This window comes from Ambystoma mexicanum, chromosome 11 (assembly GCF_040938575.1).
Source record: "Ambystoma mexicanum isolate Mex_15411 chromosome 11, UKY_AmexF1_1, whole genome shotgun sequence".
In the NCBI taxonomy this organism is placed as follows: domain Eukaryota; kingdom Metazoa; phylum Chordata; class Amphibia; order Caudata; family Ambystomatidae; genus Ambystoma; species Ambystoma mexicanum.
Window position 1 is genome coordinate 1177571020 of NC_090934.1, and position 27851 is coordinate 1177598870.

The 27851-nt window shown below is 46.6% G+C and overlaps 1 protein-coding gene across 4 annotated transcripts in view; it reads left to right on the forward strand.

Moving 5' to 3' along the window:
- The window catches only part of VPS13C (vacuolar protein sorting 13 homolog C), a 5236720-nt gene that overhangs the window by 4882593 nt on the left and 326276 nt on the right, over nt 1-27851 (forward strand). The window contains exon 82 of one of the 4 annotated variants that reach the window (XM_069624493.1): nt 1985-8041. The exons of the other annotated variants lie outside the window; for them this stretch is intronic. Coding sequence (XP_069480594.1) covers nt 1985-1999 — 15 coding nt within the window. The 3' untranslated portion in view covers nt 2000-8041. Of the gene's footprint in view, nt 1-1984; nt 8042-27851 lie in introns of those variants that run through there. 4 annotated transcript variants of the gene reach the window in all.

A 27851-nucleotide genomic window follows, 5' to 3' on the forward strand; every position in this document is an offset into this window, starting at 1 on the left:
GGTCTCCATTTTCTAAGGCTAGATGTTTCAAACCAGTTGGATTGTCTTATATAATTGGTGTCATGTTATTCAGGACCAACAATTTAGTCTACTGGAGTCAATTGCTGTCATCCATCTTGTGAGATCTGGCAGCCGTTCCGTGACCTTAAAGCCTGATTGATGTCTCTGCGGGCTAAAAAGGCTCCAGCTTCCCGGATCTATGAGCAGCTTTTTCTGCCAAGTCTCACGTAATGGAGTGTTATTACTAGCTCCAAGGGGATGACTTCCGCGTTCCACTAACACAGCTCGTATGAAATCTGGTGCGTTCTTATGGGCTCTATATAGCTTGCATGGAGGTTTTGGTGGAACACCTATGCATATAGCATTGCAGTGATCCAATTGAGATGTTTCTACAAAAGGCTGTTTAATGGTCAAGTTGTGGAAGATCAAGAGTACATTCTGGTTGGCGTGGGTTATGGAGTACATTTCCAGCAAATCTGTTTACTTGTGGAGTAAAAGAGTGATGATTGTCAAAGACTACCTCTGATGTATATACCTTAAGCACTTGCATTGGGGGTGGTCCCAAAATATCGGGCCAATTGAATATGAAGAGTAGAAGAGCCGAGTCTACTTATACCATCATTGGGATGCCTGTCTTTAACCCATTTGTGCATAGCCAATTTTATCTCATCTGTCTTTTTACATGAATTAGGTAGTTTACAATTTAGTGGATCTCCCGAAACCCTCTTGGAGATTAAGATGAATCTGAGTGCCATCCATATATACATGAAAGTGAGTGAATGGAGGACGGTAACGAAAATGTAAAGGCAAATGATGGGTTTAGCCCACTTTTGCCCACCTACACTTTAGACAAATGCAATTTTTATGATTTTTCTCCCCTACATTTTTTCCCACAAAATACATATGGTAAGTTAGGGCAAGGTATATATAAGGATGGAGGGTGGGAGTGGTAGGGGCTCTGCCCCACCACCCTGTATTGTGCACTAGAAAAAGTGGAAACATCAGTAAAAATATATTGGTGAAAGTGTAGGTCAGTAAAGAATATTAAGCAAACATTCATAGAACCAAATGATGACGTGTGATAGTGTACTTCCCCAACCCATGATTGTGATCAGCTAGGATATTACAATTTATGCCATCTTCCAAACAGGGTCTGCATTGTAGATTCACTAAATGTAATGTTACAAAAAATGTAGTTGTATTGTAACATATAAATGATCATTTCTAATGGTCTCTTAATGCTTCCTTTTTTTATCAAGCACTGTATATGTAATGTGTCGTTGCCTGAACAATGCTATCGTCACTGCAGAGACGTTCAATGTCTAGAGCAAGCCCATATGTTAAACCAGGGTTTTAAGAAGAGCCCTAAAGAGGTTAATTTCAAACCTAATGATTGGATAGAAGGTGTTCTTATTATCCAGCTATTGAAGGAACCTGTAAACTATCTGCCAGCTAGGCCTATAATTGGTGGTTTAAAAAAAATACTCAACGTAATATATATATATATATATATATATATGTTTATATAAATAATATCAGATTACATAGGTTCTGCCAACTAAAATGTAAATCTTAACTGTAGTAGTACAGCACCACTTGCTACTTATGGTGTTATCTGGTGCTTTCATGTTTTAAAGAGCTTGAAGTGGGGAGCATGTGCTGTGCGCACACACAGGAAGCCATGACAGTGGCAAATGTTAACAAATACTGCTTAGTATACCTTTAAGTATAAAAAAAAGTGATGCTGGTAAATCTGTTTTCCTGTTAATCCTATAATATTATTATAGACTTAAAACTTCAGGTGCTGTCAGTTGTGCCTTTTAGATGAACATTTTCTTATGGTGATTTGTATAATCATGCTGACCCTCTACCATTTATTTGCTAAAACCTGACAATCAAAAGCCGTACCTATGAATTGTGTAATTTGTTTGGCATGTCCAATATTCTTATCTCTGTCTCTTTCTTTTTCTTTCTGTACATGCAGCACGACTTGGAATGATGGATACAATGTTGCACATGTGTTCTCTCTCTCTCTTGTTTATAATCTGCTGTGTGTAACTTTTGTGGTTCTGTCTACAACTTTACTGACCAATACTTAGCTATGTACAGTGTGTACTACAATTTTCTAAACTGACTCTTTAGGGTGTCCCCTGCAGTAAAACATATGATTTTAAATATGAAAACTTGATGGACAGCACATGTACAGTAGAACGTTGACAGGTTTTTAGATGTGACTAGAGTTTAGTACTATACAAATTAGTTGTGGTAATAATTGGGAAATGTTCCTTACAGTCACATTTTGTTACATGTTTTTTAAAAAAAACTATCCTTCCTCATTACAAGCACATTGTTGAAGTGTCTTTAATGGTGTAATGGGTCTTCAGTTTAACTGAATGGATCCACATACTATTAAGCATACTCATTTTAATATCTAAATAGATTGTATTTTCATCTCCTCAATTGTAGTAAGCGTCTACTTATCTCAATTATAGTAAGAGTCTGTTAGAGGAGAATGAGTTGCTGCTGCCTCATTTTTACAGGCTGCATATATGCCAATGGCACTGTATATATAGATGTTTCCCTGTCTGTTCTTTTTCATCCCTGTCAAATGTGTTGCTCATATTCTTTAGCATTCCTAAGCGCATCCCTTCTTGTCAACCCTTATGGTGTTAGAACACTTCATTGATATGCTTAATTAGTGTTTTGCTTCCCACAACAATTAGCTGGATGGGGTGACATTTGCTATTTTAATTTGAAAGCAATATTTCTGTTGATATCTTATGCCTTTATATCTATTTGATGTGTCATCGGTGAGATTAGTTTTCACAGATACAAGAGGGGGATATATCTTACTCTCCCTGAGCATCAGCAGTTGACTCAAGTACAGACAATGAGAGAATTTGTCTTGGAAGAAAAATACAGTAATGTATTTAATGTATTTGTTTCACATGTATAAGGCGCCTATACAGCGGAAAGTGTTTCCAGGCACCACAACACTAAAGAGGGAAGGGGGGAATAGGAGGATAAACAACAATAAACAGTCCTACTAGGCTTTGTGACATTTAGATTGTGGAAGTGCAGTGGGGAGGGGCTAGTCGGGAAGGGGGTCAGGGAGGGGGACGGAGTCCCAGGGCCTGGATAAGTGCTAAGGTGAGCCTGGAGGACAAGTGCGAGAAGGGGTTGTGGACCAGACTCAGTGGTCTAGTCAGGGAGGTTGCCCAAAGGCAAGTGCTGGTCAGGGGGTGCTGGGGCCGACTGGTCAAGTGAGGGGCTGGTCCCTGTATGACTCAGAATGGACCAGGCAGCCAGTCGCAGCAGCAGTGGGAATTAGCAAGGAAGGGGGAGAGGGAAGGAGGAGGAGAAAAGGAAGGTCTTGAGAAGCCTCTGGAACTTAAGGAGATCTGGCTGAAGTCTGAGAGGGGCCGAGAGGCCATTCCAGAGGGAGGTTCCTGCCAAAGAAAGAGATCTACCCCCACTCTCTGCTTAGAGAAACGTTTGACCTGCAGATAGTTAGAGCTAGAGGACCAAAGGACTCTAGCAGGGAGGTATTTAGGGAGAGAAAGTTGGATGTAGTGCAGTTCCAGGCCCCAGAAAGCCTTGCAGATGGTCTTGAATTTGATCTTTGCAGCCACCGGGAGCCAGTGGGGAGATTTTAGGGCTGGAGCAATGCAGTCCCAGGGCCTGAGGCCAAGGATAAGTCTTGCAGTCCTATTCTGAATTAGTTGAAGAGGGCAAAGGGAGGAGAAAGGCAGATTGAGGAAGAGGCTATTACAGTAGACCAGCCTGCAGAGAACCAGAGCTCTAGAGACGTTGAGTTTCTGGGGGAAGGTGAGGAAAGGGAGACTGCCTCTGAGGAGGAGTAGCGGAAAGTGATCCTTCTTTGCAAGGTCAGCAATGTGAGGTGAGAAGGAGAGAGAGGAGTCGAAGATAACACCCAGGTGTTTAGCTTCACAAGAGGGTGTGGGAAGGGGGCCCACAGAGGGTGGCCAGAGATAAGGGGGAACGAGGGAGGGGCAGTTCAAATGAGAAGGATCTCGGCCTTACTGGTGTTAAGACAGAGATCGTTGGTTGCACACCATGCCTGAATAGCAGTCAATCAGGAATGAGAGAGGAAGGAGAGGAGGCCGGGGAGGGAAGCTTAAAGGACAGCCAAATGTCATCTGAATAACACTGGAAGTGGGAAGAGATGGTGGAAATCAGGTGGGCAAGAGGGGCAAGGTAAATGTTAAAAGGCCACAGTGAGAGGATAGAGCCCTGAGGGACGCAACAAGTAGAGAGCGAGGTAGATGAGGGAAAAGGGCCCATTTGAATCTGGGAGGGCTGATTCAAAAGGAAAGAGGTCAGCATAGCTATTGCATGGTCCGTGATGCCCAGAGTATCACAAAGTCGATTTAAGAGGGTGGCATGGCTAACAGTGTTGAAGGCAGAGGACAGATCAAGGAGGAGGAGAACAGAAGGAAAGTTGAAGTTGAGGTTAGCGAGCAAGTCATCACTGGTGTTGAGGATGGCGGATTCCGTGCCTCTGGCTGCTCTGAAGCCAGACTGGTGGTTGCGGAGACAGCCAACAGATTCAGTGTGATGGATTAGTTGGGAGATCGCCAGTTTCTCTAAATGTTTGCCCAGGAAGGGTGTAGTGGAGATAGTGGAGATAGGGTGGTAGTTACCCAGCAGGAAGGGTCTACAAAAATGTTTTAGGAGGGGTTGCACAAGGGAGTGCTGGAGAGGTAATGGAAAGGAGCCAGTGGCAATGGAGTGATTGCAGATCTCAGCCAAAGGGGGAGCGAGGGCGGCAATATTGTCCTTTATAGTTCTAGTGGAGCAGCTGAGCACCTGTTTGGAGGAGACTTTCATAGAGCAAACAGTCTTGGTGACCTCATCCGTTGCTACGGGTGAGAAGGAGGAGAGTAGGAGGGAAGGAGAGACAGGGGCCAAAGGAGGCCTATGTCCAGGTGGAGGAATGAGGAAAGTAGAGGAGAGTGAGGACAGGATGTCCTGCGTTTTGGTAGTGAAGTGGGAGGCCAAAGCCAAGCAGAGAGCCTGGGAAGGAAGAGGAGCCCGTAGAGCTGCAGTAGGGTTGGCAAGTTCATTACAGATCTTGAAAAGTTCAGTTGTGTTGTTGATGGCCCCAGAAATGCAGGCTTGAATATGGACCCACTTCTTGGACTGGATGGAGTGTCTGTAATGCCTTTGGAGCAGGCGACAGTCGAGTTTGTTAGAGGATGTGCGAGAAGCCAACCACTTCCGTTCCTCAACTCTGCACTTGCTTTTCAGCGAGGCTAGTCGGAATCATACCAATTGTTGCACTTGGAGGCAGGCTTCATGCAGATCCTCGTGGCAGGGGCAAGGCTGTCAAGGGTATTGGAGATGGAAAGGTGAAGGTTAGCAAGGGCTGAATCAACGTGAGAGTTAATAGGAAGGGTCGAGAGGGGAATAAAAAAGGTGGCAAAGGCAGCTACTGACACTCGCTTCATCGGTCGGATGACGGAGAATGGCATTGTGGGCAGAGGCTTAGCTGGGGAGCCAAGGAGCTCCTGATGGGAGGAGAGGAGAGAATGACCAGACCAAGACAGAGGGGTGCTGAGAGGGGTAGAGAGAGAGGTCAGCAGAAATGAGTGCATCCAGAGCGCGCCCACCTGAGTGAGTCGGACCAGAGAGAAGAATGGTGAGGGAGAAAGAGAGTCAAGATGAATATTGAAGTCTCCAAGGAGGAGGAGCTTAGAGGTAGAAATCCGGAGAGAGGCAGTGAGGTCGGCCCACTCTGATAGGAAGAGGGAGACCAGCCTGGGGTCCTGTAGATAGTATTGATAGTGATTGAAAGGGTGGGAGAGATGCAAAGCTTGCAGACAAGACCTTCAAAGGAGGAGCAGGATTGAATGGGTATGATAAAGGCAGGGATCCATTCAGGGAAGACGAGGGCCACTCCACCTCCAGGCCAGTTAGGCCTGGACATGGAGAGGATCTTATAGCCCCCAGGAAGAAGAATGTCAAAAGCAGTGACAGAGCTGGCATTGAACCACGTCTCAGTGAGCGCGAGGACATCAAGGTCAAAGTCTTCAAGGAGGTGACAGATGTCAGAGGAGCGTTTGATAGCAGAGGTGAGAATTGAGGGTAGCTAATGGAAGCTGGTTGCCACCTTCAAAGGTTTTCCGAGGAGGGGTACAGGGATGAGGTACCACCACAAGAGGGGGCACGGAGGAAGGGGTGGTGGTAGTAAGGGTGCCCATTGCACATCCAAGTATATAAGAAGGTAAGGGACTTTGAATATAATCATAAATAAAAAAAAGAATATTGTGGGTTGAAAGAGAAAACTCCACTCCCGACAGGTTGCAAGTAAATATATGCACGGTATATTATCCTGGATCTCGTTGACATAGCTCAATGCACATCAGTGTGACTATGTGCTCTACCGATATGGTTCAAGAAGTTTTTAAACAGTACTCATAAGCTGTGGTAACTGGACTTATTTAGATATAGAAATCCATATCTAAATCTCTTCAACATGGTCTTCAATTTGAAAACCACTTTGAACTGATAGTTTTCTTAATGCTTATCAAAAAGAATTTGTGTTATATATAAAGCTGAACGTGTTTCAGCCAATAAGGCCCATCCTGTGGAGCACCAACAATTCTGTAGTCAAACTAAAGTATAACATAGAAGTCCCTGACTGCATAATTACCCATAGACTCACGATATTCTGATTAATAACAAACAGTAAAGCAGACCTACGTTATAGAGTAATTACCTTCACAAGTAACCACGCATCGCTAATACATTGTACAGTAGGTAAAAGAACATTATTGGTGCATGAAAGGTATAACTTTTCTCTGATTTGATTTGGTTGTTACGCGCAAATCCTAGAAGCGAACCAGGCAGACACTGCAACTAGGCGCAGATGTTAACAATGAAGAAAACTGTGAACAATAAAAAAAGGCGTTCAAAGTGTAAGGTGAAGGTTTATTGGAAGAGATGGGTTTTAAGCTACCTCCTAAATAATGAAATGGAGTTAAGTTTCCAGAGATCAGGAAGCAGCGAGTTCCAGGCTCAAGAACCGCAGACAGGAAAACATCTGTCTCCACGATGTACAAAGTGGGAAGGGGGGCCTGTCAGAAGATTTTGACCAGCAGATCCAAGTGAACGGGTCAGACAATAAGGATCGATCTTGGAGACAAGATAACTAAGGGCTAGGCCATGGAGGCACTTAAAAATAAGACAGAAGATTGTGAAATGGATCCTCTGTTGTACTGGAAGCCAGTGAAGACTTCAGTGAAGAGAAGATACTTTCATAGTTTGTGGGAGATTATGAGGGTGTCTAATGGCCGCATTTTGTGCTACTTGAAGACGATGCACCTGGCCAGCCAGAATACCCACAAGAATAGCATTAAAGTAGTCCAAGGAGTGAGTTCACCAGTGTCGCAACAACAGCTAGGCGATCTGTTTCTGTGATAAAAGGAAGAATAGGCTCCAGCAATTTAAGTCAAAAGTAGATTGATTTTACGGTTTTGCTGACCTGTAAATTAAAATTCAGGTTTGACTGCCGGATGCAACCTAGATTCCTGACTGTAGAGGGGAAGGTGGTGGGCACTTCAAATAAAGTAGGACAGGGGATGCAAAAGTGTGAATCTGCCAACATATTTTCAGGGCCAAACAGAATAATTTCAGTTTTAGTAGGGTTTAATTGCACTCTATTTTCCAGCATCCACCCTTTTATATTGTGGGCACATGCTAATATTAGTTTGATTGCATCCAGGAGATTATTAAGCCTCACATAGATTTGTGTGTCGTCGGCATACGAATGATAACGTAATAAATATTTTGAAAAAATATCCAATGTTGGCTAGAAGTAAAGTTAAATAATAACAGGGAGAGGGAAGACCCTTGTGGAACTCTGCAAAGGACAGGAAAAGAATCAGAATAATAAGCTCCCACTTTTACCTGGGTTTTTGGTAAGAACCCTGTTCACCTGGGCGCTGGAATACTTGTAATATTGGTTATGATTTGTCTTAAATTGTCTAGCAATAAATGAGGAGACTTGTCACTTGTTTCTAGGGTATAACAGTGATTTATTACACACTTAAAGCTGACACGTGTTTCTGCCCGACCTGGGTCTTTCATCGAATGATCGCTGTGTCACTGCAAGACAGGCTGGGATATGATCATAATTGTGATTTGTGGGTTTTAATTTTGAAATTCGGATCCTTATGTGTGACCAGAGAAAAGTGAAATCTACCAGCTTCACTTCCCCACTTTTGTCCTGGCAAAGATATTGTGTAGACAACCAATATACCAATTGAAGAGGGCACATTTTAGCCAATTGATACCTCCTATTAAGACCTACCATTGTCATAACACGTTTTGACAGTGAGGGAACTCAGTATCGACATGCACACAAACATTTCAACCAACACATTGTATGATTGGTCCACATAAACAAAATAAATCTATGCAGGTCCAGCCAGCTAAAGACATTGTAGCCCCAGTGTTTAATATCTAATCCTGATAAAATTCAGTGTATTGGTAATACAAACCTGTTTCTTTACACTAATAGGACAGGGTCTTAACAATTGCAGTAAATTCATGCACAGAGTTAACCTATCATTTGGCAGGGGCCTTTGACATATTGATTCTTTATCTGAAATAATTACAGTGTTTTGTGGCAGGGTTTATGAGAAATGGATATCATGAACTCAAATTAAATGTTATTTTGAAGATCTTCTGAAGTCATTTGAAAGTGGATGTATTACTATCACTGATAATAAATGGGTAAGTATCAGTGCTCCTTTCAGAATGATGATAAAATAAATGTGTTCAAATTTACTGGAACACTAGAAACTCTGCTTCCATTAGGGTATGCTCATTGTTGGTGTATAACCAGTACCCTTCATTTCAATGGATTGCCTTCCTCCCGCAGATTCCTCATCTGATAGATATTCTCATCCTGCTCCGCTGCTCAGAAAATTCTTCAACAAGGGGGCGTAGTGGAGCTCAACTCGGCCGTCGATCTGTCTTGCTCAGCACTCGATCGTCGGTTCCAGACATGACATTTTGCCTTGTCACTAAGCCCCATACATCAGTTCCTTTTTTCTGTGCGCTCGACATGCTGCTCTGAGGAACACAGTAAATCGAGTCTTTGACTCTTTTTTTGATGTATTGTCGTCCAGTTCTTTTTTTCATTTGACAGACAGTGAGATTTCCATGCCTCGGGTTTCGGGTTTTAAGCGGTGTACCGACTGCCACTCTAAGATGTCGGTGATGGAACCGCGTGAGATATGCGTGTGGTGCCCTGCCACTAGTCACGACACTGAGCGGTGTGCGTCGTACGCTAAAATATCGGTGCACTAGCGGGCAGCTAAACTCGCGTTAGGCCGACCACCTTTGAAGTCAACTGCGCTGTCGAACGTCCAGTCCTCTGAGGCGAAGACAAAGGGCCTAACCGGGAAAAAGACAAAGAAAAAGAGAAACATCGTCTTAAGACAAAGACGTGGTCCCACTCGAGGAGCCACTCTTTCTCGTCGTCGTCACACAAGAAAAAAAAGCGCCACCAAGAGATTCCGACTCTTCGTTGGAACAAGTAAGCCATCGGCTGGGCTGACCAATCGGCAAGAGTGGGAAGAGTTTAAAGTCCAAATGCTCGAAATGTTTCAAAAACATAGAGCTGCAGGTGCACCCCCCAAGCAACAGGCTTTGGAGTCAGCAACGGCACTCGGTACACCCAAACCCATGCAAGCCCCGTTGCTGACGCCATCGGCATCAGAGAAGCATTTGGGTTTAATGCCAAAAAAGGCACTGAAACCCTTGATGCCTGGACCGTCCCGTGAACCGCATGGTTCGGGCATACCCGATGCCTCTTCTGTGCCAAAGCCCCGTTCGACACTGACAGTTCTCCTTATTGGCGCCGAAGGATAAGCCCTCAGCGGCGACAATCGGCGACTGATCCTTTGTCCCGCTCTCCAGGACCGAATTTTTCAGCTCTATGGTGTCTGTCTTTGACGCTGATGGTGGAGATGATCAAGGGGACATCACTCCAGTGTATGCAGGGACGGGGCGTCATCTATTTCGATGACCAAGCTGACCTTTTGGCATTGGCACAAGGGCTTAGCGACACCAGCGTGCTGGACACATGCCCTGATGTGGAACTATAGCAAGCCCAGCCTTACACCACACCCATGAAAAATTGCGGGCACTGGTAGATGGGGAAGTCGACATCTTAGGACTGAAGGCTGCGGCTGTGCCAGTCCAAGGTTACAAATTGACCGACATCCTGGATGAGGACCCGGGTTACTGAAAGGAATATGCCTCTGACCCCGCTGATCGCCAATCCAGTAGCCTCTTTGCGGCAACACCCCTTCTCCATTCTTCCGGTCAGCTACACCGTGACCGGGAAGTATAGGCCAGCAAGAGGACCTGCCATTGTTGTCTTCTCACCCTTCCCCGGAAGGTCTTGTCATGCAAGCAGCCACAGTCTTCACCAGACTAGCATCTTGTACTTTGAGTCTGAGCCCTGACAGGTAAGGTAAGAGAATTGATGCTATGGTTAAGCAGGCATTTACCTCTGGCAGCATGGCGCTGAAAGCTATTAACATGGCCAGGGGGGTTGCCAAGTATTCTTTCGGCCTCTTTAAGGCTGTAAAGCATTCAGCTCAATACATCCCTGAGGGGGAGATGTGAGACGACTTTGTACAGCTGGTGGAAGATGGGTTAGAGGTGGCCTGGCAGTTGCTGCAAACAGTCCTGGATGTGGTTGACTGCATGGGCCATTCACTGGCATCAACTATAGCATTGAGGAGGCAGGCCTACTTGAGGTCTTCAGGATTTTTGCCAAATGTCCAAAACAGACTACTGGACATGCCCTTTGAGGGTGAATTCCTTTTCGGCCAGAAGGCCGACTCCTCCCAGGAAAAATGTAAGGAGTCAAAGATCGCTGCAAAATCGTTGGGCCTAACTGCACAGCCGGCCAAACGTTGCCTCTAGGGGGCAGAGGCCACAGGTGTTATGTGCCTTACGGCAGGAAAGCGCAGCTCCTGCAGGTCATGCAAGGGCAGAAGCGTTTCTCACCCTTCTGAAGGGGCAGGGGGGCTTCCAGAGGCCAGCAGGCAGTTGAGGGGTGGGGGCGTGGCTCCGCCCTCTACGCCGCTTTAATTTTCATGTCCCACAATTTACCGGTTTGTGGACGGCTGTCAGAGCACTGGCCCCAATGGCAGAAGATTACCTCTGACGCCTGAGTCCTGGAGCTCATGTGGTGGGGCCATTGTCTGCCCTTCTTAAGGAAACCTCCGGACTGGCCTTCACCACCTCCAAGCCAACTGGGACAGGAGCTCCTGGAAGAACTGCGAGCCCTGTTGTTGAAGGGTGCCATGGAAGAGGTACCTCCTGAGCAGAGAGGATCGGGATGGTATTCCTGGTATTTCCTGGTGCCCAAGAAGGGAGGAGGTCTCTGTCCCATTTTGGACTTCAGAGCCTTGAACAAGTTCCTGAAGAAAGACAGGTTCAAGATGTTGACGTTGAGAGAAATTCTCCATGCTCTCGAATTGCAGGACTGGCTGGTGTCAATAAATTTGCAGGACACTTATTTCCATGTGCCGATACATCGAAAGCACAGGAAGTTCCTGAGGTTCCTCATAGGGGACAAGCACCGTCAGTTCAAGGTGCTTCCCTTTGGGTTGACCTCCGCTCCAATGGTCTTCACCAAGCTCATGGCAGTAGTCGCGGCTCACCTCAGGAGATCCAGAGTCCATGTATTCACGTACCTCGACCACAGGTTAATCTGAGGGAAGTCGGCGGAGCGGGTCTTGTCCCACCTGGAGGACACTTGCTCGATACTCCACAGGCTGGGTATCTCCCTGAACTTGAAGTCCCATGTGTCCCCAGTCCAGAGGCTCCAGTTCATCGGGGCAGTCTTAGACACTCAAGTGGGGAAAGCCTTTTCCCCCGAAGAGAGAGTCAACAGCATCTAGAAGATAGTGAACCTGCTCTGTAACCACACCGCCTTACCAGCAGCTTCCTTCCTCCGCCTCTTCGTCCTCATGGCATCCTGTATTTTTCTAGTGCCTGAGGCCAGGCTGCTCATGAGATCTCTACAGTGGCTCATATGGGGTCAGTGGTCCCAGTACCTCGAAACCCTCACAGATTCCCTCATGGTGTCCAGGTCAATGGTCGACGACCTTGGCTGGTGGGCCGACAGCAGCAATCAAATGGCAGGGGAACCCTTCTGGCCTCCATATACACAGGCCTCAGTGCTCACGGATGCATCTCTGAGGGGTTGAGGCGCTCACTCTCAGGACTTGCAGGTCAACAGCCTTTGGTCAGCAATGGAAGCCAGGTGGCGCATCAACAGGCTGGAGTTGCGAGCCATCAGGTTAGCCCTGAAGGCTTTCACCCCCCTCTCTGAGGGGGAAGCATATCCTGATTCTGATTCTGACGGACAACACAGTGTCCATACGCTACCTGAACAAACAAGGTGGTGTGTGCTCCCTCCCCCTCTGCAAAGAGGCGATGCAGCTGTGGTTCTGGCTATTGGAGAACCGGATTTCGGTCACAGCAGTTCATCTGGCGGGGACAGAGAACAGTTTGGCGGATGCTCAGAGCACACAGTCTCACACAAGTGGGAAGTGTGCCAGGAAGTCCTAGAGGATGTCTTCTCTCGCTGGGGTGATGCATCAGTGGACCTGTTTGCCACTGAGTCCAACAGGAAGTACAGACAGTTTTGCTCAAGGGAATCCACAGCGAACGGCGCACTGGGGGATGCATTTCTAGTGAATTGGACCTTCCCTCTCCACTTTGCCTTCCCTCCGATTCCCGTCATCCCTTGGGTTCTCAGGAGGTTGAATAGATTTCCAACAGCCATGACCTTGATCGCCCCGGACTGGGCGAGGATAACGTGGTACTTGGACCTTCTGGATCTGGTGTATATACGACACAGTCCGGAGCCGACGATTGAGTGCAGATCAAGATGGATCGATGTTCGACAGCAGAGTCGAGGTACACTATGCCCCCTGTTGAAGAATTTTCTGAGCAACAGAGCTGGATGAGGATATCAATCCGGTGAGGAATATGTGGGAGAAGCGTCCATAGAAACAACATTACGGTAAGTCATTTCTCCTTCACAGTGCAAATAAATTATTACATAGAACAATAGGAATAAAAACACAGAGCAAGCGCAGAAGGCACTGCTGGCCAGCTGGGAGTTGTAGACACGACTTGCCCTTTGGAAACACATTTTTACTAATGACAGAGGGCAAAGCAAAACATGCACCATATCTGGATAAAGACAAAAAGCTTGGGGAAGAAAGTCTTGTAAGGAGGTAGATCCCAAAAATGTAACTTTGTCATTAGCATATAGTTCCAAGTCGTTAATACGCAGAAAAGGACTTTGATAAGCCCTTTTTTCAATGGAACGCTAAGGATAAAGTCTGCCCATCATTGAAAAGTACTGCCAATATAGATTTTCGAAGCCAAGGAAAGTCTTTGCCATTTCATAAATCAAAATCTGTATGGTAAAAGGCACACAATTTACCAATATGAAATGAGTTATAATATATTGGGTTTATTATTGTGCTTGGAAAAGTAATTATTTCCTGGTGTGTACATATATGTTTAAATGCTAAATAAAAAAAGGTCAGCATTTGAGGTACCTGCTATACTGTCAATAACTGAAAGTCAGCTATTTCCTTTGTTTGAAAGGGGAAATACTAGTGAGCTAATTCACTAAGCAGTTGCCTGTTCCTAAGCTTAGCTTGTGCGCTCGTAGTCAATCTTCTGTGAAAAAGGCTCTGCACTGCCTACTTTTATTTCGATCACATGCTCCATATATGTCAATAAATGGAGAAAATGGAAATCTCAAACTTTCCAACACAGATGTACGCATGTACAAGTCATCTTTTGTGAAGATCTACACACCTGGAAAAAGGTTGTGTTTGGGACGTCCCGTCCTGGATCTGTGATTCAGTACAGGGACGCAGTGCAATCATATTCCTTCCTCCTTTTCTCGTAAGCTTGAAGGTGCTTTGTTTTATCCAAAAAAAAGCATTCCAACTGAATACACGACTACCTCATGGCCGCTGTACGAGTCTCTGTTCATGTGCAAGTGTTAACTTGCATCAAGGCACGCGTAAGGGCCATTATTTATTTATTTATTTATTGCATTTGGGTGTACGCCCAAACCCTTGGGTATCACGGCATAGTTACATATATCTTCATTAGCAAATTAAGGTTACATACATCTTAGATTACAACTGAATACATATCTTAGTAATCAAGTCTGGTTTACATACATTTTAGGTTGCAGCAGTATAACAGGCCTATATAAATATAGTCTATCATATGACATAGCAATGATCTAGTGTTGCTTGGTATTTACCGTCTAGGGTAAAGAGTGTTTAAGGGAGTATTAGTACTTATTGAACAACCAGGTTTTGAGTTGTTTTTTAACTTAGATAGCGATGTTTCGTTGGATAGATGGGGTGGGCTAGAGTTCCAGATACGGGGGGCTGCAATGGTGAAGCTAGCATTACCTGCTCTTGTGGTGGTGAAGCGGGGAATGTGCAGTTGGATGTTTGCGTTGGATCTGAGAGATCTCGATGTGGTTTTGCGTGCAATGCAATTATTGAGGTAGGTAGGGGCAGTGTCTGATAGGCATTTGTGCGTGATGGTGAGTGTTTTATGGAGGATTCTGGACTGTACTGGGAGCCAGTGTGCCTCTCTTCTGTGTTGTGAGATGTGTTCTCTTCTCTTAATGCCCAAAGCTGCTCTGAGGGATTTGTTTTGTAGGAGTTGGAGTTTAGTTAGGTTTTTTCTGGAGGTACCTAGCAGTAAGATGTTACTATAGTCTATTTTTGTTAGGATGAGGGCTCTATCAAGTGTTAAGCAGTTGTCAGGAGATAGGAGAGGCCTGCTAAGTTTGATGAGTTTGGCAGTGTAGGCTGTTGAGGAAGCGAGGGCGCTAATGTGATTGTTCATGGTGAGATTCGAATCAAGGTATACTCCCAGTGTTTTGACTTTTTGGGAAATGATAATGGGTGTGCCAATCATTATGGTGGTGTAGTCTGGGTAGAGTTTGCTGAGTTTGTTTAGGGAGCCAACTATGAGACTCTTAGTTTTGTCTCCATTAAGACAGGGGCTGTTATAAGACATCCAGTTTTGGATATGTGAGTAAATTGTGTTAATGGTGGCCGTGTCTTGGTCCAAGTTACCTGTGATGGGAATAAGAATCTGTGTGTGTCATCCCCATGGCATCTAGTGCTGAGAAGACTAACTTAGTGTAAGCGTTGTAGAGGGTGGGGGAGAGGCAGGATCCTTGTGGTACACCTAGTGGTACTGGGATGGGATCTGCTGCAACTTCCCCTATGGAATCTCTTGAGGTGCGGTCAGAAAGGAAGGATTTTATCCAAGTGGTGACCTTATGTGAGAAGTGGAAGTTAGCGGATAGGGTTTGGCAAAGTTTGTCATGGTCGACCAGGTCAAAAGCCGCTGACAGGTCTAGGAGTAGGAGGATACACAGTTTGCCGGAGTCCCTGATGGCATCCATCTGGTTTTTGAGGGCTAGTAGGGCAGTCTCTGTACTGTGGTTGCGGCGGAAACCTGATTGGCTTTCACCTAGTAGGTGATTCTGTTCAAGATGGTGTTGTACTTGGGTATAGGCTATTTTGTCAATGATTTTTAGGAGGAATGGTACTGTTGTTATTGGCCTGTAGTTAGTGGGGACTCTAGGGTCTAGGGAATGTTTTTTTAGTAATGGTGTGACCCAGGCTGCCTTAATGGAGGCTGGCATTTCACTGGAAATGAAGGATTCATTCCCAAAATTGGTGATGGTGGGAGCTAGTATGGTGGCGCATTCTTTGACTACTTTAGCTGGGGTGCTGTCACCTTTGTAGTTCGAGGGTTTGAGGGACGTTATTGTTTTAAGGACTTGCTCAGTGGTGACTTGTGTAAAGTGGAATTCCGGTACGTCAGGGCAGGTGGTGATGGTCAAAGAGTGGGGGGGGAGGGGCTGGTGGAGGTAAGATCTAGTAGGTTTTTTTGTGAGGCTATTTTATTTTGGAGAGTGGTCACTTTGAAGGATAGGGCATCCTGAATGGTGGTACACCAGGCTTTGCTCGGAACTATGGGGTTAGTGGGGAGAATGGGTACTTCTAGTTCTTTGATGATAGTAAATAATTCTTTGGAGTTGGAGGCTGCGGCTGCTATGCGGTCTTTGAGTGATTCAGCTTTGTGGGAGAGTATACTGAGTTTGTAGGCTTTGGCTAGTTTTTGTAGATTGGTTTGTAGGTCAGGTGAGCTATTTTTTCTAGTTAGGTGTTCTAATGCTCTTTTTTCTCTTCTAATTTCTATGAATTCATTATTAAACCAGGGGCAGCTGCGTTTAGCTTTGGGCACTTTGGCTTTGAGTGGTGCTACTTCATCAACCGCAGATTTTAGGCATTGGTGATAGTGCTTAGCAATACTGACTGGACTGGTATTGGCCTGAGGTTTGGCGTTGAGTAGATTGTTGAGTACTGGTTTTAAATTTTATGAGGTGAGCTTACGCATATTTCTGACATGTATGGGTGGTAGTTTGCAACTTGCGGTTTGTTGGTCAGTATCTATCTTTATTGTGAAATTAATTAGGCAGTGGTCGGTCCAGTGTAGTTGGAGGACGTCTGTTACAGTTACTGTGTTATTAATGGTGGGTTTCCAGTCTAGGATTCTTCCTTTGGAATGAGTGGTGCGTTGACTATTTGGGAGAATTGCATCTCCTGGAATGCCTTTTTGCAGGCTGCAGCTTTGCTGTCTGCAGGATCATCATAGCCTAGGTTAAAATCTCCTAGAATGATATATTTTGTTTTAGGTTTGAGTAGTGGAGTGATTGGAAGAGGTAGGTCTAGTTCTGACTTGCATGGGGTGCTGGGTGTTCTGTAAACTATTAGGAAATTAATGGTTTCTTGATGGTTGATGGCTAGTTTGAGGGAGAGAATTTCATAGCCACTGAGTGCTTCTAATTTACATTCCCTAAAAAGTAGTGTGGTTTTGTGTATGATGGCTACTCCACCACCTATGGTATCGGTGCGGTCTGCTCTGAGGAGGGTGTAGTCGATTGGAACGGCTAATGTAATCTGAGGACCTGATGCAGCATGTAGCCAGGTTTCCATGAGTGCCAGGAAATCTAATTTGAACTCTAGTATGGAGTCATGTATCCAAGGGATCTTGCATTTAGTAGGGCTCCTAGTAAGGGTTGTCTAGTGTTGATGGTGATGGGGGGTTGGGTCAAGTGGACTTGTGGACTGGTGATTTTGCGATTTTGAATGGAGACAGCAGTTTGTGGAGATTCTAACCTTCACAAAGAGGGAATTGATGGTAATGGCCCAAAATGTTGCCCTCATAATTCTGACGGCCGAACTTCCGACTTTTATATTTTTTTTAGACCCCCCCTTACACCACATATATATATATGATCATACTAGCCTGAGGAAGCTCGCGAGTCGAGCGGAACGCGTGGTGTTTTCCACCCGCTGTGGGTGAGTGCTGCATGACACCCGGTCTGCTTAGGTAATGTTATGTATGCTTTTTATACTATGTTCACTCTTTTTGGATAAATAAAATGAGATTTTGAACACAATTTGAAGTCTTGTGTGCTTGGGCATTTTTTGGTAGGTGTTTGTGGGAGAGCTTTCTCCTCCCCAGCACCTTTACCCTTCTGTTTAACATATATTGAGTGTAGCCTGCTCTACCCCGGTAGCACCAGCTCAGTAATGAGGCAGAGCGCAATTTGTTGGCTAATCATCTGCTTTACTACATATATATATATATATGTGTGTGTGTGTGTATATATATATATATATATTTCTGAGGCTTGTGCAATCTGCTTAGATCACATGCTGTGCATAGGCCGACATCTAGTGGAAGCTGCAGAGTATTACAGTTTGTTTTTTGAAAACTCGAAAATGGGCGTCAACACAGGGCGTGCCAGTAATACTATCCCTAGTGTGACGTCCACTGTACCTATGATCCCTCACGCGTTTAGGACCCTCAGATTGTTTTTTTCCACCATACTGGTCGGAAGCATTCCGCGGAGTTCCCTGGCCTTAGCCATAATTTTGCAAAAAATCATAATATTTCCCCGTTTTCTACATCCCAATGTCGAGTCACTGAAGTTCGACACTCGACGCCGGCCCAGAGAAGAAAACAACCGTCGAGAGCTTGGAAGGCCTCTGGCCTCGGCCCCTACAAGTAGGGAGAGTGGGGGGTGGTACATACTCAACACTCTATATATAGATACATTTTCTTATATATTCCTACACAAACTAGCTCGCTGCCACAGGGTACGGATGGAGGGTACCCCTTTCCAATTTTGCCCTAAGTGCAACCGCAAGTACCCTTGGGTTGACAGACACGCTACCTGTAACCTCTGCTTGCCAAGGGACCACCCCGAGGCGAATTGCAGAGCATGTAGTCGGTTTAAACCGAAGACTCTAAAGGACAGTTCGATCAAACGTTGGGCCCACCACGCCAGGCAACGAGAGGCCATGGAAGTGGAGTGCGCCTTCAATGATGGCAGCGACGCCATCCAATCGGACGGCAAGGGCAACGTGGTTTCGAGAGACAGCCAAGCGCAAGTCCCCAACCTCAGAAGGTTGTCCGGCAGGGCAGCTATGGGGAACACCCCCAGCGACACAAGCGCTACCCACAACATGTCCACTAAGCACTCGAAGTCCAACCGAGACTCGGCGCGTGCGTCGAGTTCTCAGAGAGAGGCACGCAAAGAACGGTCCACCAAATCGGTGTCCTCTGGGCGTTCTCGATCAAGATCGCCGCATGACACCAGGCAACCATCCACTGTTGCCAAGAGTGCCTCACTCTCTAAAGTAACGGAGGTTCGATCGTCGGGAGACGAAGACGACCACCATCCCCAGGCCCCACTCCAGGAGTCGGCGTCAGCAGACCGCGTAACGGCTGCTCCCGTGCCCCGACCTCCACTCACTAAGGAAAGGGACACTACCCCCGAATCTCAACGCCAGACGCCGAAGAGCTCCGAAAAGGTGAAAACACCGGGGAAGCACTCTTCCAGTCACGGGGAGGGGGGAAAACAGCAGACAAAGCATTCTCAGCCATCACCTGCACCACAGACACATAAGGACAAGTCACAATCTTCTGAAAAAATATCCAAGACCCCTGCACAAGGCCACAGGTCCAGTCAGGATATAGCAGGGAAACACTCCCAGGAAAGGGTAATCCCCAGCTCTAAAGAATGGTCAAGTGAGGATATAGACAGAGTTATGTCTAGAATGTCATCCCTAGAAGACTTCTATGCCAAAAAAAACACTTCCTCGCCTATACCCCTGACAGGGCAACCCCCTCAGGGTCTAAGGACCTGCAACCCCCTGGTAAAAAACCTTGAGTTGAGGCGCCAACACAAAGTAGGTCTTCTGACCTTTTACATGTCCAGCCATACTCTCAATATGGTGAGGATCCATCTTTTAACGAGGATCCAGAATTGGCCACGTTGGACGTCCATACTGGAATGGATTACTATGGGGATGACGAGGCCCAAGATGACGACGAGGATGTCCCAGAAGTCTACAGAGTAGACTCCCCAGTAGACAAAGAACCTCCGGTTACCGACTCTCCTGTCGACAACCAACCTCTCTTAAATGAGGTTTTATCTAGAGCGGCTGAAAACTTCCGCATAGATACGCAGGGAGCACAGGAGGAGAGGGACTTTGCCGAGGAACTAGTGGGAGAAAAGAGACCTGTTGCCTAGGCCATCCCTATTCTCAAATCAATACAAAGGAGAATAGACCCTTCCTTCTCAATCCCAACCTCACCAGGGCGGTAAACCCCAGGATTGAAAAACTGTTCAGGGCAGCCCAATCAGAGCCACTCTACATAAGGGGGCAACTGAAGCCGGACTCCCTGGTAGTGACTAATACCCGAAAGAGGGCGGGAACACCCTTATCATCGTCTGAAGCTCCCCCCGACACGGAGAGCAAGAAGATCTATGGTTTGGGAAGGAAGGTAGCCTCCACTTCCGCCTACCAGGCAAGGATTGCCAACTCCACCACCCTATTGGCAAGTTACAACTGCCATCAGTGGGAAAAGTTGCGGCGCTCATTGACTCCGCCCCGGAACCTTTAAAAAGCCAGTTGGCGCAGGTTGCTAGAAGGGAAGAGCCGTGTCCGGTTGCATCCTTAAGGCAACCATTGATGCCGCGGATAACGCCGGCAGACTGATAGCACAGCGCACTGTTATCAAAAGACATGCTTGGTTAAGACAATCTGGGTTTAAACCCGAGACACAAGCATCTTTAATAGACAAACCGGTGGAGCACGATCCACTGTTTGGTAAGGCGGTAGAGGACGCCTTAAAAAATGTGAAAGATGAATACGAGACTCTCAAATCCCTGGGCCAGTTAACTAACAAACCCCCCAATCAAAGAGGGAATGGCAATTTTTGTTGCCCACGCGGCCAAAACTCACAAAGATGCTCCACCTATTCCCAGGGGCACGGTACTCCTTGGCATAACAACAACCAGCAGTCTACCCAATGTTATGGCAGGGGTAACAAGAGGGGACATGGTAAGGGTAGAGGCAGCCCCAATAGAGGCGGCAGCACGCCTCCCGCAAAACAGTGACGTTCCGTTCAGGGTCCCTTCTCACGCATTCCCAGTAGGGGGACGCATTACCAACTTTACCCAAGCTTGAGAAGGGATCACATCAGACACATGGGTCATGTCCACAGTGTCCGCAGGATACTGCATATAACTTTTAGAGCGTCCTCAAAACCACCCTCCACGTCAAAAAGTACATTCATTAGACCACCAGAAGATCGTCCTTGAAGAGATCGCCAATCTTCTAGCAAAGGACACGATAGAACTCGTCCCGGGAAACCAGGTAAACAAGGGTATTTATTCAACTTCATTCCTTGTGCCAAAAAAAGATTTGACAATGCTCCCAATATTGGACTTGCGGCCTGCAAACAAGTATGTCAAGCCCCAAAAGTTTGCTTGACTACTCTCCAAGAGGTAATCCCCCTCCTAAAAAAGGGGGATTACATGGCAACATTGGACATGAAAGATGCCTATTTTCATATTTCCATATTCCCAGCGCACAGAAGATTCTTGCGCTTCAAGGTGGACAGTCAGCACTACCAGTTCAAGGTACTGCCCTTCGATATAGCCTCGGCTCCAAGGGTATTCACCAAGGTACTGGCGGTGGCGGCGGCACACCTACGCAGGGAGGCAATCCCAGTTTACCCTTACCTGGACGACTGGCTCATCACGGGGGAGACCCCAGTAATTTGCGGATAAAATATTGAAAGAACTATCGACCTCCTCTTCGAATTGGGTTTCTCCATAAACGAGAAAAAGTCATGTCTGGTGCCAAGCACCTCCAAACAGTTCCTAGAAGCTGTCCTAAACACACAAGAAGGGGTGGCCTTTCCATCAGAGGAAAGAATTTGGAATCTAATTCTGCAAATTCCGCTATATCAGGCCGGTCGCCAGATAACGGTGTGCAAAGTGATGCGTTTGCTGGGCATGATGGCGTCCTGTATTTACCTGGTCCCCCACGCGCGCCTGCGCATGCGTCCCATGCAAGAACGGTTGGCAAAACAGTGGTCTCAGGCAAGTGGTCAGTGGGACGATCTAGTGGTTATTTCGCCAACACTTTTACGAAGTCTTCACTGGTGGACAAGAGAAAACCTGTCAAAGGGGAAACCCTTTTACATCCCCGAGATACAGGCTGTAGTGACAACAGACGCATCCCTGTCAGGGTGGAGAGCACACCTCCACCACACAGCTCAGGGTCTCTGGTCTCATTCAGTGGCCAAGAATCATATCAATCTGCTAGAACTTCTAGCAGTATTCAGAGCTCTTCAAGCGTTCGAGCCCTACCTGTTAAACCTGTTAAACCACAGACAGCACAACAGCAATGTTTTACCTGAACAAGCAAGGAGGGACTCGTTCGCCAAATCTGTCCAAGCTTGCCCAAAAAATGTGGATATGGGCACTCAGATGGAACATCTACCTGTCATCTCAACATGTTCCAGGGGATCTCAATTCTCGGGCGGACGCTTTGAGCAGAGATCCCCTCTCACAAGAACACGAATGGTGCCTACACAGAGAAATCGTAGAAGATCTCTTCTCTCAAGCGAAAACAGACAGTGCCCAGGATTCGCATCCAGGTTCCAGAATCTAGGAAGCCAAACACGAGGTATTGCTACTTTGACAAATGGAAGAGATTCGTTATCTGGTGCCAAAATAAGCAAATCAACCAGGTTGATTGCACTCCTTCCACTATAGTCACCTACATGCTCCACCTGCTGGACGCAGGGTTGGTATTGAATTCACTGAAGGTACACCTGGCAGCTCTGTCACCGTACACCACCTCGCATAACAAGGTATTGTGGTGGAAAGTACCAGTGGTTAAAGCCTTCATGGAAGGAGTAAAGAGACTCCACCCTCCAATTTCTAACCCACCACCAGGGTGGGACCTTAATGTGGTGCTTGCTAAACTCATGGGCCCTCCCTTCGAGCCCATGCATAAGAGCAGTCTCAAACACCTGACATATAAAACTGCCTTCTTGGTAGCCATTACGTCTATAAGAAGGGTCAGTGAAATTCAGGCTCTGTCAGTGCAGGACCCTTTATTTACTGTCTATAAAGATAAACTGGTTTTACGAACACACCCTAGGTTCCCACCTAAGTTTATTTCCAAATTCCACATGAACCAGTCCATCGAGCTTCCGGCTTTCTTCCAAGACCCACAAAGCTCGGCTGAGGTGAAACTACACACCCTAGATGTGCGTAGGGCGGTCCTATACTATGTAAACAAAACCAGACCGCTGAGGAAAACCGACCAACTGTTTGTCTCCATAGCGACAGGCAAAGAGGGAGATTGCGTCTCTAAAGGTGCCATCTCTAAGTGGATTATAAACTGTAACCAGCTGTGTTACTCCCTTTCTTAAAAAAACTCTGCCTTTCACGCCAAGAGCCCACTCTACAAGAGGCATTGGGGCCACTCTGGCTTTTATTGCAAATGTACCGCTTGACACCATTTGTAAAGCAGCTACCTGGAGCTCTATTCACACTTTTACTCAGCACTACTGCATTGACACCCATTCCAAGACAGATACTGAAGTGGGACAAGCGGTTCTAAGATATTTATTTGCTCATGACCCTTCTCACATCCCACCTCCTTCTTCTAACAATGCTCGCTAATCTTTGCGCAGCATGTGATCTAAGCAGATTCCACAAGCCTCAGAAGGGATACATTACTCACCGTAATTGTATTTCTGATGCTTGTATCTGCTTAGATTCACATGCGACCCGCCCTTCCTCCCCTCTGAGAGAAGGCCCATGGATGTTTGTAGTCTTATCTTTCTATCTATCTGCTTGGATAATCTGTACTCACGCTACTCCTCATGTCAGAAAAAATACAATCTGAGGGTCCTAGACGCGCGAGGGATCATGGGTACAGTGGACGTCACACTAGGGATAGTATTACTGGCACGCCCTGTGTCGACGCCCATTTTCGAGTTTCGAAAAAAACAAACTGTAATACTCCGCAGCTTCCACTAGATGTCGGCCTATGAACAGCATGTGAATCTAAGCAGATACAAGCATCAGAAATATGATTACGGTGAGTAATGTATCCAATACGGAATTAATCATATTTTCTCTTATGCAGGGTCAGAGAACATGCAGTAACTTTTTTATTGGAGAGCCCGAAGCACAACGAGGCGAAGTATAATAGTGAAAGACTGGGGTTACTCCTGTCAGCCCTGCAGAAATAGGAGCATTAAACCAATTTTTCAAATACGTTCTCAATGCCAAATGTGAATACTGCCAAAAAGCATGCCAAAGCATGCCAAATGTGAATACTGAATGGATCATTAGACATCCAAATACACATTTCGAAGGGATTGTGTCCACCGACGTATTCCTTATCTTGATAGATCATCTCCAGCTTGCTGGCCTCGGAAAACATTTTTCAGTAGAGGGTGCTGCGCGTCGATGTCCCTCGAGCCGATGTCCCTTGACAGCCTCTGTATCGGCGCTGACGTCATCATGCGTATAAATAGACTTTTGCAGCATCCGTTGCTCAGTTCCGTTTTTCCGCGCTTCGTGGGCCTTGGAATCGCGTTGCTCAGTTCGTTAGTCAGAGAATATATTCTTCATTATTCCTCGAGAATACCAACTCTTACTCGATGGCTTCCTCATCCGAACCGACGACTCCACTGTCCGGCTTCAAAAAATGTCGAGACTGTGGAAAGAAAATGTCGTTGACAGATCCTCACAGGATCTGTTTGTGGTGCCTGGGATCGGAGCACCAATGTTCGGAGTGCGAGGACTGCATGTCATGACGGCGAAAGCCTTGAAGGAGCATAAGGGGAAGCTTGAGAGAGGTAAGACAGTTAAAACTCCTTCGAAAGTTTCCTCGGCAGAGTCAAGACCTTCGTCTCCTCGCCGACACAGGAAACATTCTCGGTCTAGATCTCGAAGTGGTTCCCACCACTCTTTGAGATCCAAGCATTCAAGTAAGAGATGTCGAAGATCCCCTTCCTTGTCGTCTTCTTCTTCTGTTTCTCCGGAAAGAGTCACCTGCCCCACAAAACATAGCTCTCAGGCTCAGTGGGAGGAATTCCGTAAAAGGATGCTTAGCGTCTTTGAGAAAGCAGCCTCGACCCCCTCGAAGACAGCTGAGGGTGATACCCTGGGTGAAAGACCCGAAAAATCTAAACGCCGCGAGTCGTTGCACCCGACGAAAGAAACTACCTGAGAGCGTCACGAACCCTCAAGCAAAGGCACTGTGCCATCGACGCCATCGTCAAAGGTCCCTTCGACGCATAAATTTGCGTCATCGACGCCATTATCGAAGGGCTCATCGACGCATAGGTCGATCGAATCGACGCCGTCTTCGACGCCTACGTCGATGCCGAAAAATAGCAAACCTACGGCCGTCACTACCTCACAGCCAGTGGTCATACCCAGAGCCTCTAACATGACTTTGAGGTCATCGACAACCTCAAGTAGGATTCCGATCCTCTCGAGTTCTTCGAGGCCACTTTCAATCTTCTCGACGCCTTTTTCGGTGTTTTCGAAGACTTTAACGTCCGCGTCGACGACGTCGATGTTTTCCCAACCAATTATGACAAATTTAGCCCCTTCTGCTCTGGAAATGGGATTTAAGCCATTTCCAAGGTTTGATCATTTCAGACCTTTGTCTTCAATTTATGAGGAAGGGGAGGATTCGGATCAAGAAAGACCCTTTGGGTTGCAGAAATCTGCCACACCAGAACCAGAGGAATTTACCTCTGAGGAAAATAGGTTGAAGGACCTTCGAAAATCCTTAGATGAGGCAAGTGGGTTAGATACTTCCCCAGAAATAGAATTTGCCAAACCAGACCCAGGGGAACATGCTGAGACCCCTTACAGAATTTTAATGGCAAGAATTATAGAATTCATGGGTTGGTCTACACCTTCACCTGCATTCCAACAGGATGACCTTACAGACATTTTAGTTAAAGGCCCACAGGAGGATCCTGTGGTTCCATTTCACACTGCATTACAAAACAAATGTTGGCTAACTGGGAAAATCCTGAGGTTAACCAGGTGGTTAACAAAAAGTTATCAGCCAAATATAGGGTATCTACTACTGACCCTGAATTTTTGTCTAAACATCCAACTCCAGAGAGTCTGGTTGTCCAAGCAGCAACTGCATCAGGCAGTAGATCGGCATGCCCTACTGTTCCACAGGACAGGGATGACAAAAGATACGACTCTATGGCTAACAAAGTTTTTTTCTGCATGTAGCATGCGTTGAAATCTATTAACGCTACTTGTACGCTCGCAAGGTTCAGCCATACACTTTGGGAGTGTGCTTCATCAGCGGCTGACTGCCTCCCAGAGGGAGAAGAAAGGGAAGCGTTTCTAAACATCATTAAGGTTGGCAAAGACACCATGTGCGAATCCCTTCAAACTGGCATTGATTCTGCTGACAGCATCAGTAGGGCCATGGCGGCAAGTACTACAACCCGCAGATTTGCGTGGTTGCGAAAGTCTGGGTTTGCTCCAGATGTACAAGCCAGACTTTTAAATATGCCCTTTGACGGCTCTTCTTTGTTTGGTAAGAAGGCGGATGACAGCCTAGAAAAGTTACAGACATCCAAAGCAGCAGCAAAATCCCTGGGTGCTGCAATCTGTCAAACGCCATATCGCCCCTCAGGAACCTCTTGGAGAGGTAAGTCCTTTCCTTTTATTCCGCATTCGGAAAAGGCAGAGGACAGTCGGTTCAAAGAGGTCAAAAAAGATTCACCCAAGGTGGACGGGGTAAAAATACAAAAGCCGCAGCAGCAGGTACCTCTTTACCCTCGGCACCTGCATCAACCGCCTCTAAATCACTCTGAGGACTCTCCTCACAAGACACCAGTAGGGGGCAGGCTAACTCAACATCTGACGGAATGGCAGCCTATTACTTCAGATGTTTGGGCATTGGAGACAGTTGCCCAAGGTTACTGCCTGCCTTTTCTACGCATTCCTCAGAATCATCCGTCGGGGAACAGCTCTCGGAAAGTTCCAGATCCGCTCCTCTTGCAGGAAATTGTAGACCTGCTGGAGAAAGGTGCCATAGAACCAGTACCTCTAGCGGAGAGGAACAAGGGCTGGTACTCCCCCTACTTCCTAATACCGAAGAAGGATGGAGGACTGACACCTATCTTGGACTTACGAGAATTGAACAAGTTCCTCAGGAAGGACAAGTTCAAGATGGTAACTCTTTCTCAGATCCTTCAGGCCCTCCAGCTCCAGGACTGGCTGGTATCTCTGGACCTTCAGGATGCTTATTTCCATGTGCCAATCCATCTCAAACACAGGAAATACCTGAGGTTCTCAATTGACGGCTCTCATTATCAATTTCGAGTTCTGCCATTTGGGCTGATCTCCGCTCGAGGGTCTTCACCAAGCTAATGTCGGTAGTGGCTGCAAGTCTAAGGAGGGAATGGATTCACGTCTACCCCTACCTGGAAGATTGGCTAATCAGAGTTGTATCTCCGGAACAAGTTCAGATGCAGCTAGATTATGTCTGCCACTTCCTTCACAAACTGGGTTTCTCACTCAATTTAAAGAAGTCACAGATTATACCATCACAGAGACTCCAGTTCATTGGAGCGGTCCTGGATACTTCCCTGGGAAAAGCCTCGCCACCACAGGTGAGGGCTCAAGATATTCTACAGATGGTCACCAAGTTTCAAAATGCCCAGCGTCTCCCAGCCTTCGACTTTTTGAGGTTGCTAGGCCTCATGGCATCCTGCATCTTCCTTGTGCCAGAGGCTCGCCTGAGATTGAGATCTCTTCAGTGGGCACTGAGAACTCAGTGGTCGCAATTCTCAGGGAGAATGACAGACCCCCTTCAAGTTCCAAACAAGGTGGCTCGAGACCTTCAGTGGTGGGCCTGCCAGGAGAACATCTTGAAAGGAGAACTGTTTTGGCAACCATGGCTGGAGATAACAGTAGTCACAGATGCCTCACTCATGGGGTGGGGAGCCCATACCAACGACTTGACCATCAGCGGTCGTTGGTCTCCATCGGAGTCCAGACTACATATCAACCTGTTAGAGCTGAGAGCAATCAGACTAGTGCTGAAGGCTTTTCTGCCATCTGTACAGGGGAAAAATGTCCTGATAATGACGGACAACACAGTGGCCATGCACTACCTCAACAAAAGAGGAGGCGTAGGATCACTGCCTCTGTGCAGAGAGGCGATGCAGCTCTGGTTTTGGGCAATCCAAGAAGGAATCTCTCTATCGGCAGTTCACTTAGCCGGAGAGAAAAACTTGACAGCGGACGCTCTGAGCAGGCAGAGTACAGTCTCCCACGAGTGGGAACT